The sequence below is a fragment of the Rhinolophus ferrumequinum genome, chromosome 6 (genome assembly GCF_004115265.2).
Source record: "Rhinolophus ferrumequinum isolate MPI-CBG mRhiFer1 chromosome 6, mRhiFer1_v1.p, whole genome shotgun sequence".
NCBI lineage: Eukaryota > Metazoa > Chordata > Mammalia > Chiroptera > Rhinolophidae > Rhinolophus > Rhinolophus ferrumequinum.
In genome coordinates this window covers 46,499,951-46,514,758 of record NC_046289.1, presented here as the reverse complement: position 1 = coordinate 46,514,758, position 14,808 = coordinate 46,499,951, and the positions used below count along the sequence as shown (strand labels likewise).

General features: G+C 47.3%; 1 protein-coding gene across 8 annotated transcripts in view; it reads right to left on the bottom strand.

Moving 5' to 3' along the window:
- DAPK2 (death associated protein kinase 2) overlaps positions 1–14,808 on the bottom strand; it is a 125,959-nt gene that overhangs the window by 30,139 nt on the left and 81,012 nt on the right. For 7 of the 8 annotated variants that reach the window (XM_033108273.1, XM_033108271.1, XM_033108278.1 and 4 more), the window contains one exon: positions 12,920–13,058. The exons of the other annotated variant lie outside the window; for it this stretch is intronic. In XM_033108273.1, the coding sequence (XP_032964164.1) occupies positions 12,920–13,058 (139 nt within the window). The remainder of the gene's footprint in view (positions 1–12,919; positions 13,059–14,808) is intronic. 8 annotated transcript variants of the gene reach the window in all.

The following is a 14,808-nucleotide window of genomic DNA, read 5'->3' as shown; positions in this document are numbered from 1 at the left end:
GGGTGGTATTACCACCCCAGAACAATGTCTCTGTTTCCTCCTTTGCCCCGGCTCTTCCCCTTGCCTAGAATGCCTTTCCTACTCTTCTTCACACTCTAAGAGCATATCCCCCCATCCCTGCCTCCTTTTGCTCCTTTACTTTTCAATGAAATATTCCCTGACCTTGTGTTCTAATCCACTCAGTGCTGCCCGAGCAGTCCGAGTTGCAGGCTGTCTCTCATATTGTCACGCCGCTTTTCTGGGTGGTGACCTCCCTGAGAAAATTTCAATCAGTTTCAAGGATTCTGGCATCCCCTGTAGTGTGTTGCATCCTGCACGTTTCATTAATATTTGCTGACATGAATTGAAAGAATTGGGTGTCAGTGGTCCTTCCCTGTCTGCCCCGTGGAAGTCTCCCACCACCACTAGTGGACCCGAGTGCACTCCTCCCCACAGGGGTGCTAGAGGGACGGGTCAGGAAGGAAAAGGTCAGGGAGGACCCCAAGGGTAGCCTGAGGGCCAGCACAGCAGCAGTCCCCCCAAGTGTTTAGTGTAAGCTTCTTTGCTTCCCCACTCCCCAAACAGGGTAGTGGAGGGGTACTAGAAAAGGGCCCAGGCCCCGTACTGGGAAACTCCACTTTCAGCTTCACCCAAGGCTGTGAACTGAAGCAGTCCAGGTCCTCTCTCTGGGCCTCAGTCCCCCAACTCTAAAATAGACAAGGGATGATATCCCAAGTCCCTTTGAGCTCCACGCTCTGCAACGGCAAGGTGGCACAACCTCCCGAGCTGGCGGGGCCAATTCCCCAAGGTATGACGTACAAAGGCTCAGGTCTCCAGGCCCCAGGTCAGGAAAAAAGAACAGGCAGCTGCAACCACAGGCCTCTGGGCCAAAGCCAAACTGGCCTCGGGGGTAGTATGATCCTATCTCTGCTCCCTCGCTCCTGTCACGCTCCTCCAGTTTTATTTACATCAGCTAAATAGTTCACCTACGTGCCTGACATCATCTCAAAAGCACGACTGGAGGGAGGGATCATGTTCTCATAGGTGCTGCCACTACCCAGGTCTCATGGAACGGCCACCAGGAGATGGACCTCACCAATCAAAATAAACCCACCCAGCTCAGCCCACCAGGCAGGCAGCTGTGGAAGAGGCCAACATGCCCCTTCGTGTTCTGGTGGCTCTGGCCAGAGGTACCTGCTCTGGTGATAACCAGAAGCTGGTCCTCTAGGTGGGATCCATGTCTATGGGTGATCCCTAGCACAGCATGTCCAGGAGCCCCTGCTGATGAAGGCAACCAGGGTGCGGGGACTATGTAGTGAGGTGTAAATGACCAGAGCTTAGAGTCAGGCAGTTCTGGGTTCAACTCCTAGCTCTCACAATGAAACCTGGGCAGACATTGGATCTTTTAGAGCCTTGGTGTCCCATCTGTAAAATGGGACAACATCTACCAAGGCACAGAGTTGTTCTGAGGATTCTGAGTTGCTCCACGTAAGGAGTGATACCCAGCACCATTTGTTCACTCCCTTCTGGGATGCAGAATTGACTGACAACAGTCACGCCTGAGAACTTTCCTGAATCCCTACTGAATCACCTGCACATGGCTGAGGAATGTGACCTGCACAGACCCACCTCCTCCCCCAGTCATCTTCTGCTTCCCTCTTCCCACCCCGTTTCACCCCCAGACTCACAGTGTTGGGGCTGCAAGGAACCTCAGAGATCATTTAGTCCCTTCACGTTTCAGAACAAGCCAGAGAGGTCAAGAAACGGCCAAGTCTACTGAACAAGGAGCAGAGCCCAAGTCTGCTGACCCCCAGCCCAGTGCCCTCTCCAGGTGTCTGTGTGGCCTGCCTGTCACTGGATAAGGCTGCTCATCTCAGCAGAGCAGGAGCCCGGCCATAGGACAAGGAACCTTCACTGGAAATGTCAAGCACAGCTCCAGATTATTTAGGAAGTGCCGGGCAATCTGAGAAAGCAAGGCCGTTCCGTGCCAGGCCTCTGCGGGCAGGTTTCCCTGGTGCTGCAGCTCACTCTCCTCCCGGCACACTGTAGATGAGACCACACGCAGCCCCTCCCCACCAGCCCCCAGGGTGGCCCAAGCCCCATGCCCACCTCCATCTAGCTTTCAAGGCCCCCCGCCTCTGGCCAGCTCACCGTCGGCCACAGCCAGGCTGACCTCCTCATCACCGCTACCCCAACCTGCAGCTCACTCTGTGAAATGCCTTCCTGACAAGCTCCTTCTCCCTGCTCACCACCCAGCTCCAGCTCTTTCACTCTGGAACACCTTCTGTGACTCTCCCCTACAACACCCAGGGGCCTGCATGGTTGTTTCCACCCATGGGCCTGCATGGTACCCTGATACGCCTCTGGCAGAGAATCAACTGCACTAGAATTACTTCCTTACATGTCTTCTCCCCATTATACTGAAGCCCCACGAGGGGGGACAGGGGCCTTCCTCTCATTTCCATCCCTAGAACCCAAGAGTGGCTGGCACTGTCGTAGGTGCTCAGGAATTGTTCACTGCATATATGAATTAATGAATCGATGTAATCAGACGCATCTCCTGCACATCCTGCTTCCAGGCAATCAATACAGATAATGGCTCAAAGCCTTAGAACCTGGGTTTGAATCCATGTGTGACATTTACCAGCAGTCTGACACTGGGCAAGATACTTAGCCTCTGTTGACCTCAGTTTCTCCCCCATAAATTAAGAATAATAATACAACCTACCTTAAGAGGGTTACTAAGAGGATCAAACAAGTGTCCTGTAGCCGTTAGCGTCATCTGTCATTATTTCCTTGATCATGTCTCTCCTTCCCAGAATGATAGTTTTTATTTTATCATCTGCCTATTGAAATCCTACCTATCCTTCCAGGCCCAGCTAAAATTCTAACTCCTCCAGAAAGTATCATCTGAATATCCAGCCCAGCACTTCTTCCTTCTCCCAGCTCCACGCTCGTGCCGCAATCTTGACCTGCAGCATTAAGTTTGCCAAGAGCTCTGTGTGTCAGTCTTGCCTGCCCCACAGATGGCACACTTGCTGAGGCCAGGGCCAGCTTCTCATATTTTTCCTGTGTTACCTGAAAGCACAGGGCTTCATATATAGCAAAACCTATCGCAGTTCGTTTGCAAAGTATTCACACACATCTCATTTGATTCTCACTCTCTGATGCAGGTACTGTCATCACCCCCATTTTACAGATGACTAAACAGAGGCTCACAGAGGTGACGTGCTTGCCCGAGGTGCCTCAGCTAATAAGCAATGGAGCTAAGACTCAAGCTCTGGCTGACTCCAAATCCTGTGTGCTCTCACCTCTCCCATGCTGCCTCCCTTCCTCTAGTTGATGTACAGTGCCCACTGGAATCACCCTGCCTACTGCCAAAGTGGGCAATTCCATCTCAGCTCTGGTGCCTAGTCAGCTTGCCACGCAGCTGTATGTGTTTCCCAGAAAACTCAGCTGTGGCTTAGGGAAGGGCCCTAACTCAGTCGTACTGGATTTGTTAAACCACAGCCTCCCTCCCTTCACTCACGACCTCCTCTGGGGGAGGCCACTGCATGGCTGTGACCTCCCGCTGCCCTGCCAGGGAAAGCAGAAAACTACTACCTCCCCTCTCTATGCTCTTGTGGGGTAGAGAAAGGGAAACAAAAATTCAACTTCAAGGCCATCCCAGGACCACTGGCTTTCAGCCTTGAGCCAATCAGCAAAGCTGCCTTTGTGGTCTGTGCCACACACCAACTAGCATTTGCCATGGGCTCTCCCCACACACGACTTTATTAAATCATCACAGCTGCCAAGCTGTGGATGGCCAGTGCCCTCATCTAAGCAGTGAGGAACCTGGGCCTGGTTCCAGGTATTCTGCTCTGCTTTGGGGGCCCCATCTGAGCTAGTTGCCCATTGGAATCCCCTGGGGATGGTGTTAAAAATACCAAACTGATTAAATCCACTCACCAGGAGTGAGGCCCCAAAATTGGTTTTGTAAAGCAAGCTCTCCATGGAAGTCCAGAGTAGGCAGGGCCCAGGGTTTGGGAAACCAGCACTAAAGAGGACCCTGCCACCAGACAGACACGATTTGAAATCCCACTTCTGCCCCGTGCTAGCTGTGTGACCTCAGCAAGTCATTCACCTCTCTGAGCCTTGGCCCAATATCTGCAAAATGGGAATATTAATATGGTAATGGATTCTGAGGAGGCATGATGAAGCCCTAGGAGCCTCCCCGATCTGTAAAATGGGTACCACCACGGAACCTCCTTCACAGGTTTGTGTGGATAAAATGAAGAGACAAATGCAGAGCACTCTGAGAAGAACCTGCATGTTTATTGTGCTCAATAAATGTTGGCTGCCATTATTATCACACCACTGCTGCCCACAACAGTCAGCCTGCATGTAGCGCTATCCTGGTGACAAACGCTTTCACCTAGAGGATCTCAGAGAACCAGGACTGTGCTAGAGCTGATGCCTACTGGCTCATGACAGCCGATGGCTCCATTTGCAGGAATTTTGCCAGCCACTTGCTAAAGCGCTAATGTAATATTATTTTAATATTAAAAATTAAATTATACAAACTTATATAAATATTACTTATATAATTATATTAACCTAAGTTTAGTTATAAACTTAAGTAAATTAAAAACAATACTTAAAATGTATCGCTTCCTAATTTTTAATTATATTTAGTATCATCTATGCTTTTGAGGCTATTTCTGCCTTTTAGCTCTGTATTGGGGAAATACTATATAATGGTGTGCTCCTGCACCCGTTTTCCCAGCTCTAGTCAGTGATGTCACGTTAATACCTTGAAATTGGCCACAGTGAGTGTATTTACACCACCGAAATTGGCAGATACTACAAATCAAGACTTGATTTATTGTCTTCTTGACTCTAGACTTAAGAAGTGCTAAATGGGCCGGCCCGGTGGCTCAGGCGGTTAGAGCTCCATGCTCCTAAATCCGAAGGCTGCCGGTTGGAGCGCGGGCTCTTAACCACAAAGTTGCTGGTTCGACTCCCGCAAGGGATGGTGGGCTGCGCCCCCTGCAACTAGTAATGGCAACTGTACCTGGAGCTGAGCTGCGCCCTCCACAACTAAAACTGAAATGACAACAACTTGAAGCTGAATGGCACCCTCCACAACTAAGATTGAAACTAAGATTGAAAGGACAACAACTTGACTTGGAAAAAAGCCTTGAAAGTACACACTGTTCCCCAATAAAGTCCTGTTCCCCTTCCCCAATAAAATCTTTAAAAAAAAAAAGTGCTAGAAAAGATCACTGAATAAAGCAGCTAAAACTTAAAAAGGTGCTGTGTCTGTAGCCATTATTTTGTGAATAGCACAGAAAATTCAGGAAATTTTTTTTCAATATGCAGAAACTATTAACCTATTCAGCAAAGACGACACTCATGTCACTGGTAAACGAATAAACTTCCAACGCGGATCTTCGTGGTTGCATTTTGAATGAAGTTCCGACACATATCTTCATGGCTTCATTTTCACCTTACTTGTTAATGTAAACAAAAATAGCACCCAACATTCTTGTTGGGCCTATACTCATTTGTCAACTGCATCCACAGGTTGGCTACTGATACAAGAGTTTGGCAAAAACCAAGGAAAGTATTCTAGAGAATTCACAATAAAAATGATGTTTTTATTATTTGTAAATTGTATTATAAATCTTTACATCATAAAGTGTATAGTAAGTGTGTGTATTTATATGTGTGTATGTGCGTACATGTGTGTGTGTAGCCACATTTGTTTTCCAGAGGTCTGGCTGTTACCAAAACAGCACTGCACAGAAACTCAGTGAAGTTGGTTACTGTCTCTGTTTTCCAGATGAGGACCTGAGAAACAGAGAAGTTAAGCAACTTATTTAAGGCCACACAACCAATAAGTGGTGGAGGCAGGTTTGAGCCCAGCTCTCCTTAGTGCCAAGGTACCTGCTCTTTCTACCACCCTTCACTGCTTCCAGAATCAGATTCTTTCACTCCTACTGAGATCAGCTGCAGTGGGAGGGCTGATGGTAGAGCTGTGAATAGAACTTAAAAGGCACTGTTTGAACACATGATACTTCAGTGGAGGTCAGACCTGCCAGGGGTCTAGAGTGGAGGGCTTTGGGCGGCTGGGAGCAGCATGAGGCCTCTGAGCACGTACTCTTTCTGGCAAAGGCAATAAGGACAAAAGAGGACAGGGGCATGGCATTTTTGTCTTAGGTGCCTCATCTGTAAAATGGGGATCATGATTCCTCTACTCCAACCGATATCAGCCTTACACAGTGTCCTACCACCCTGGAAATCTGCCCAGCCTGCTGGCCGGGAAATGCCACCGTATTCATCCACCCTTTGGATTTTTCCATGCCCACCATTCTTTCAGAATTCTATTAGAGGCAAGAGAGGAACAGGGAGAAATGTGGCCTAATAGGGAGGCTAGTTAGCACTTGCAAGGAGTTTTAGAGTTTGCAGGGCCCTTTCGTAAACACTGATATCTTCCTGGTCCCTCACTCCACTCCTGTGGGATAGGAAGGAAAGGCAGTATTATCCTCACTTTCAAGGTCAGGAAAGGTCAAAGATGTGACCTCCCCCAAATCCCACAGCAAAGGTCAGACTCAAATGCAGGCTCAACCCCAATCCTCTCTTCTTTCCACTTTGCCATGTGGCCTCTGCTGTATCTTGTGAGAATCAGCTAGTTGGTTTAATGCTCCCCATTTCAAAGCATCTACATTTCAGTTCTTTTAATAATGGCTCTCCATAGTTTAATTTTTGCCACATTTTGTTCTTTCCCTCAACCATTCAGGAGTTCAGTGTCCTCACTTCACTTGTCCTCAGGTTACCCCAGGGTGGTTTTGCAGTAGCTGGTAAAGCAGCCAGCATGCATGCATTTCTAGGGCTCCAGCTCACAGTCTGATGCAGGGCTGAGAGGATGTACCCAGGGGGTGCAGTATGAAGCTGGGGCACAAAGGAACCGGACATAGGATCTGCTTCTCAAAACATACCATGATGGTAAGGAAATCAGGAAAGACTTGTATAAAAGATTCTACAGCAAAGTAAAATACTCCAGAGCACACGTGGTCTGCTTGGGTGAGAATACAAAATGAAAAAAACAGGAGAGAATATCATGAAAGTAGTATAACTTATAAGCACCTGAAAACACACACACACACACACACACACACACACACACACACACCCCTGTTCATAAAAAGCTGGAGAAAATACACCAAATGTTATTAATGGTTGTTTGGAGTAGAGAGTCTATGGGTAACTTCTATGTACATTTCTGTATTTTCTATGAGTTATTATTTTTTTATAATAGCATAAAAGACCATCAACTTCATTTTTTAAAAATGTTTATGGGGTATCTTTGGCTCATCTCTTTCCCACATTGTTATCATATCTCCAACTAGTCTATTCTCTCCCATCCATCCTTTCCCCTACTAGGAGAACTTTCTTTTTAAATAAAAACTGAATCATGTTTCTCCACCAATTAAAGGTCTTCCATAAATTACTGTTAATTTTCTTAAGTGTGACAATAGCACTGTGGATTGTTAGGAGACAGACCTTAATCTTGGGAGATGTATACTAAAGTGTTTAGAGTGAAGTGTCAGGATGGCTACAATTTTCTTTCAAATGATACCAAAAATTTAAAAAATCATATGTGTGTGTGTGTGTGTGTGTGTGTGTGTGTATTACTCTTTACATAAATATATTTTTTTGTTGTTTTTTTAAAGACAGAAAGAGGTACAACAAATGTGACCAAATGTTCAATTTAGGAGAAGGATGTAATGGTGTCTATCGTATTTTCCAATTTCTTCAAATATTTTGAAAAGTTTTCATAATACAAAATTTTAAGGGGAAAAAACCTTCCATGGCTCTGACTGCACATACAAAGCCCTTGGTCTGCCCTAAACCTTTCCAGTCTCACCCTAAACTAGCTTGACAGTTAAATCTCTGCCAAGTCTCACCTCCACTCCGTGCCCCCTAGGTGGGAGTGTGGAAATAGTCTCATTCTTGTAAATTCTACTTTCAAATGCATGCATATTTTATGGCAACTAATAAAATACAAATTTATTTAAGTATGAGCAATAACTTACTAGAGAAAACAATATATAACCGGATGATAAATTAACTGTGTAAATTTAGGGCACAGTACAAAGTTTGGGATTAACTGTGTGTAACAGGCACGACCCAAGGAAGTAAGAAATCGGCACTGTTAGAATCTGGTGAAATAAAAGCTAACACGCAGCTTTGATTAATGTTTCCTCACGAAGTTCAAGTCCCAGCCCTGTCATTTAATACCGACGTGCTCTTGGACAAGTTACTTAACCTCTCTGAATTTCAACTGCCTCGTGTGTAAAAAGATGACCATACCTTGTACCTCAGTGGGCAGCCATGAGGATAGAATGAGAGAACAGATGTAAACATGCTGTACTCCAGAACGTACCATCTGTATTTAAAGTATTATTAGCGTCATTCTTACGAAAGCTTGATGTGCAGACCCCATCACATCATGAACATAAGAACAGCTCAAAGGATGATCAAGGCATGAAGGAATTTGGATTTTTGGAGTATCTTGCTCAAGAATTCACTCCTCTTAACACTGTTATAAATCAAAAAGCCCCTTCCGAGTTCTGGGTTCTTGGCTTGCAAACAATTTGATTCAATTGTCATGTCTTATTGTTTTTGTTTAAAACACTAGTCAGGCCCACAGACTACGCTCCATTTCTGAATTCTCAAGTTGGCTCAGGTTAGGGCTGTGGGGAGCGTGGGGACACACCCTTACTCAGGGAGGAAACTCCCAAATCCAAAATAAACACAAAACCACACAAAAACGCCCTCTACAAGGCCTTTATTTGTGTTGGGATAGCATACCAGGGTGAGGTCCGCGGGTAGCGTTGGTACCATCCCTGGTAATCCGTCCTGTGGAAGGCGTGCCTGAAGGCCCTTCTGGAGCTACCAGTGCTGAGGGGTAGCCAGCCCCAGTGTCCCTTCCATTTACGTATACACAGGGCAACATCACTGCCTTTACCAGTCCTACCTACCCACACCAGCAGGCCTTTTTGTGGTGAATTTACACCACATACCAGGATGGCATTCACTCTGCTAGGCAAACGGCTTACCCCTGAGAAGTGAACATCTCTCGGGCTTGCTTTTATTTCAGGTGGCCTCCCCACCGAGTCCCACTGTGGCCATCTCCAGGGAGAGGGTGAGCCCTTGGAAAGCAGGTACCAAATCACATTGGTGTTCGTCACTCTACTCTCTGGCATAAGATAATCCCTCAATAAATGCTCACATCACTGAACTGAAATCTTCCTGCAACTTCTTTTGCACGTGAAAGGGCTTTTGCCATCCATGTGTGTATTTGGTCTTACTAAGGCATTCATTCATTCATTCATTTACTCATTTTCTCAACACTGAGTAACATGTCATGTGACAGACACTGTGCTAGACTCAACAGCAGAAGGTGATTTACAGTAATAAATGCTGTCAGCAGCAGTCTGTACAAAGGGCAACAGAGCAGAGAGGCAGGTTAGTTCTGTTACGCCTTGGGAGGTGACACGGAAGGGAAAGGATTCCCAGAGGAAATGGCGTTTCTGCTGGACCTCAAAGGATGAGCAGGATGTCCACGGGGGGAGAAAAGGAAGAGCAGCAGCTTCCTGGATGGGAACAGCATGCACAGAAGAAGAGAGAAGCCAGAGCAGTATATGTTGTCTTGTTGCCTGGGGCAACAAGAGTGGGGAAAGATGGATGAGGCCAGACTCAAGGCTGAGGCAGGGTAGGCAAGGCCTGAATGCCACGCTGAGAATGGGTTCATTTAGCCTACGGGTGACAAGGATCCGTCACAGATCTCTGGGCAACAGCACGCCATGACCTGTTTACCAAGACTCCTTCTCGACATGAATTTGTCCATTGATCTGCCTTCTGCCACAAGGCTGGAAGCATGTCATAAGCAGGGACACAGGCTCACCATCCCTAACACAATGACTGAACATAGGAGGAGAGGTCATTCCTATTCCAAAGGCAGGCCAGAGAGCTGACCCTCTCCATCACCTGCCCCTTCAAGGTGGAAAGTGAGTGCGGAGAACAGGTCAGAGGGAAGGGAGTGGAGACATGATGGCTGTGTTTATGGGGCAGCAAAGCTAGCCTGACTGAGGAGAGGAAAACAGGCCCTTCATCGAGAATGAAAACCAGGAACAAAAATGTATTCATATAAAAAGAATTTTATACAGTGGGAGACGATATGAAACTAAGAAGCCTCCTCTAAGCTGTTAGTTGGAACTTCGGCATGACCCCCTCCAGCTGGCAGAAAGTTCCCACCCCGGGGCACACATACACACATTCTGGCTCCACGAAGTACACCCAATCATGAGGGAATCTCACTGAGTTCCAGCTACTCATCACTTCCTGAAGTTGTCCAGCTGGGCCCCGGCCAATGGACCCCCTGGTGGGGGAGCCAGAAGGCTCGGAGTCTACACAACTCTAAGGATACGAGGCTGGGGTGGGCGTTAGCAACGTCCTCACCCTACGCGCATCCAGGAGAAATCCAGACTGTCTCCAGGTCAGGGAAAATGTCCAGATTGAGCCCAGGAGCCAGACAAGATCCCCCACTAGCAACCCCACCTAGCCACCTATCTCAGCTCTCTGCTGAGCAATTTAGAATTGCACTAACAGGCTTTGTTTTCCTAGTCTATTGGGGCCCCAAACACTGTAACAAGAGTTGTGTTTTCTTTTCCTCTATTCTGGGAAGGGAAATAACAACACCAGCTACTACTACAGAACACCTCTTCTGTATTCAGCACTTCATGCTGCTTCTCTGTAACCTTTACAACAACTCTGCCAGGCAGGTATTATTATTCGTGTTGAAGCTGAAAACTGAGGTTCAGTTGGATCCTGGTACACGGTCGAGTGAGGCCCAAACCCTGACCTGGCTAACTCCCAGCCAGCATATCCCTACCACAGCAAGCTGCCAAAAAGCAAACTAAACAGCACTAACCTGCTGTAATTAGTCATAGGGCCCGAGGGCCTCCACACCTCCTCCCACCTCTCCCAGACCTGTTGGAGAACAGACAAAAGAGCTCATTTTGAAGCTGGCCTACCATCCAGGAAAGACATGAAAACAAATTACCGTCCAGAGTATTACCAGAAAGGAGACACAGGTACAATCCTGGTAGACCCTTTCCTGCTTGGTGTGTTACCACCTTGAGGTCCAAAGGCCTGCCCAGGCCACACCCTCCTCGGTGACCCCGATTTTTACGCTGTGACACCTGAGTGAAACTCTTCAAAAGGCCTTCTGTTGGAGGAACTCAAATGAGAAATGACAAGTATCAGAAAGAGGGGGGGAACATACTGAGAGGACTCACAGCAAGTCACCGCATGAGGCAAAGTGAGGGCAGAGTGAGATTCACGTGCGGGAGCTAAGCCCACGCCCTGGTGCAGTCTCTGTGAGACCGTGGGCATGCTACACCCTCTATGAACCAGTCCCCCAAGCCAGACCCTGAGTGCCATCCTGGACTTTTCCTCTCCCACATCTAATTAGGTACCTGATCAATACTCAGCTCAACCTCTAAGATAGGTCTTGAATCCACCCCTTCTCAAATTAGTTTGGTATTTGCCACATCTCACCTGGGTTACTGCCTCCAGGCTGTCCCCATTCTATCCATCCTCCCAGCCAGAGGGATCCTTCTGAAACACACACATGCTCACTTCACCTCCCTGCTCACCTAGCCCCTCTATCCCTCAGGGTAAAGTTCCACCCCCTTTGCTTAGTTCCCACACCCTTGGGTCTGCCTCCTGCTCTCCTAGCTTCTTCTCCAGCCATTCGGTGCATTCACCCTTTGCCTGTACTTCCCTGAATGCATTGTGCTATTTTGGGACCACGTACACTGCTGGCCTCTCTTCCTAAGAAGGCCCTTCCCCTCTGATAATGCCTGTCTGTCCTTCAAAATTTAATTCAAATACCACCTCTTCCAGGAAGCTCTCTCAGATACCCCAGTCTGACTTAGATGCCCCCTCCTGTAGGCTCCCCAGCCCCTCATGTACTTGCCCCGATCACAGCACTTAGAGTTGTTGATCTTTCTTTTCTCATGCACTAAGTGACCCGGGAAAAGAAGAACTAAGCCTAGACAGGTCCTCAGTTGATTCTGTATCTGTATCTGTGCCCAGGCACCCGGTATAAGACTTCAAACACAATAGGGATTTATGGGTTGAAAAAATGAGAGGGTCTCCTCCCTGGCAAACAGGTCCCTCTGATCACAGGTTAGAGATCTTTATGTTTTGGGTGTTTGTACAGACTCATCCATTTATACAACAGAGCTCACTTACTATGGGATGTGATGCTTCTACTTTGACCACACTCTTGCTTTATGAAGTCCTATGTGGTCATGGTGAACTTTCTCGGCCCTGAAGGTCAGTGGCCCCTGCAAGGAGTTTGACAGCCGCAGTATGGGGCGAGGTGAGGAAGGGTAGTCAGCAGCCCTGCGCTCCAAGATTTGCAACCTCTGCTCAAGGGATGCCGGAGAACGTGCTGTGCCCGGCCCGGAGAGCCAGCCAACCTCAGCCGTGCCCTCTGAATGCTTCTAGCTCTGCCTGCTCAGGAGTTCGCTCTTGCTTACTGAAAAGTTCAGTCTTGTGAAATGTGTTTGTTTTCGAGTTTCTGGCCATTGGTCTAGTTATTTAAAAATTATACCCCATCTGCTCCTGAAAGAAATAAGGTGCCTGTGGTCTGATGAAGAAGCTTCTTGCAGTCAGCCCTATGTGAAAAAAACCTGATATGTGAGATGAAACGGGGCAGGTGGACACTTTCCATAGCCTTGCTTCCTTCCCAGGAGCTCAGAGTTTTCAACTGTAAGATGAGGGAGCAGGGCCACGTGGGTGCTGACCCCTCCTGGCAATGACACCAGGAGAGACGAGGTCCATTCTTCCTAAACAGATTCTGTCCCCTCACCCCCTCACTGACCTTGAGATCAAAGTGAGCAATTTTCTTGGCGTGAAGGTAGTTCACCCCATCCAGGATCTGCTTGATGAAGCTGGTGGCTTCCTCCTCACTCAGCGACTCCTTCTGGGCCAGGAAGTCAAACAGCTCTCCTCCGGACACTCTGCAAGACACCGGCAGGAGGGCCCAGTCAGCCCTGTGTGTCATGAGGCCAGGCCACTGTGTGCAGCTCCTGAACCTGACCCTCAGCTCCCCTGTGTGGCAGAATCCCCACGCCAATCTCTGGGGCTTTGTCCAGCCAGCACCAGGGACTGGCTTTGCTTCTATTGGCTATGTTCATCCTTTTGGATCACAAGGGCAGGAACCACCCTTAAGTGTTACTAGAAGAGCCTCTCTTCACACTCTAGGCCCGGGTTCCTGATTACCCTGGGTGTCACTCCCCGCCAACATACGACTAAGGTGGCAGAGGACGGAAACAAGTGTTGCGGGATGACAAAGGGGAACATATGCTGGGCCAGAAACTGCAGAGCTAGGATCCAGTCCAGCCCTGCCCCTGACTGTGGACAATTCACTTCCCCCACTCCAGGCGAGCCTCAGTTTCTTTACCTGCAAAAAGAGCAGACTGAACAAGATGGCTCCGAAAACCCCTTCCTTTGATTTTATACAAGATGGCCTCTTCAAAGGCTCAAGAAAATCTAGGCATGGTCCCTAATTTAAACATAAAGACCCATTAATTATACGTATCTCTCAAATGCTGAAGTAATCCTTTTGTCCTCACATTCCACACTCTGTCACTGTATGATTGTTGTGACAGGAATGGAGACCTACAGAGCAAAAACAATCTCTCCTGCAAATACTAGCTTACAATTTTATCTGAATTAGGGATTTAGGGTTGCCAGATAAATTAGGAGATTTGTATTTGCCAAATCTGGCAATTCTACCGGGCATTTGCCCTTTGACAGATGCTGGGGTATCCAGCCAGCATGTGTTCCTCTGGGGCTGGGACAGAGCCAAGGGTCACCCCAGGGAAAGATCTCAGGAAGGGATCTGGCCAGGCAGTCTAGGAACACAAGATCACCTAGAGAACTTATTTAAATGCAGATTCCCAGGTCCCACCGGAGATCCTACCAAATTAGATTCTCTAGCAGCAAGGCCTTGGAACCTGCATTTTTACAGCGACATAATAACATTAATTAATATTCACTGAATACTTACTCGATACATAATGCAGACTATATGCACATTTTCTCATTTAATCATCACCATACCCTATGAGCTAAATATTATTATTTTTCTGTTTTAGAGTTTAAGGAACAGAGGCTCTAAGAGGTTAAGTGACTTGCCCAAGGTCACATAGCTAGTAAGTGGTAGAGTCAGGATTCAAACCCCGGCAGAATGACTCTCAACCACCATGTCATACTGAGTGTCCCCAGATGATTTTTCTATAGCCACAATAGCTTCTGTGCCAGTTCTGCAAATCACTTCATGCCACCTAGTCCATCCTAAATAAAGAGCATCAAAATTTTCTTTCCGCTTTTCCTTAAAAATGTCTGGAAGCACACCTGGACCAACTAATCAATCTTGGCATCATGAAAAATAGAACAACTGGACTTGATGTGGTATAATAGGAAGTACCCAGCAATACCTATAAAGCACTGCCATCGAAGCATATTTTGGCGCTGTCCAACAGAACTCCTGCTGGGAGGGACATGTTCTCTGTTTGTCACATAGCGGGCATTAGTCACATGTGGCTGCTGAAATAGGGCTGGTGCAACTGAGGAACTGAATTTGCAATTTTATTTCATTTTAATTCAAAACTGAAGTGATGTGAGATTAGTTTCCTCTAAACACAACTTTATTGCTATGGTAGGATTGCATTTCATTCTAACCATTGTGTTAATGGAAGCATAAAA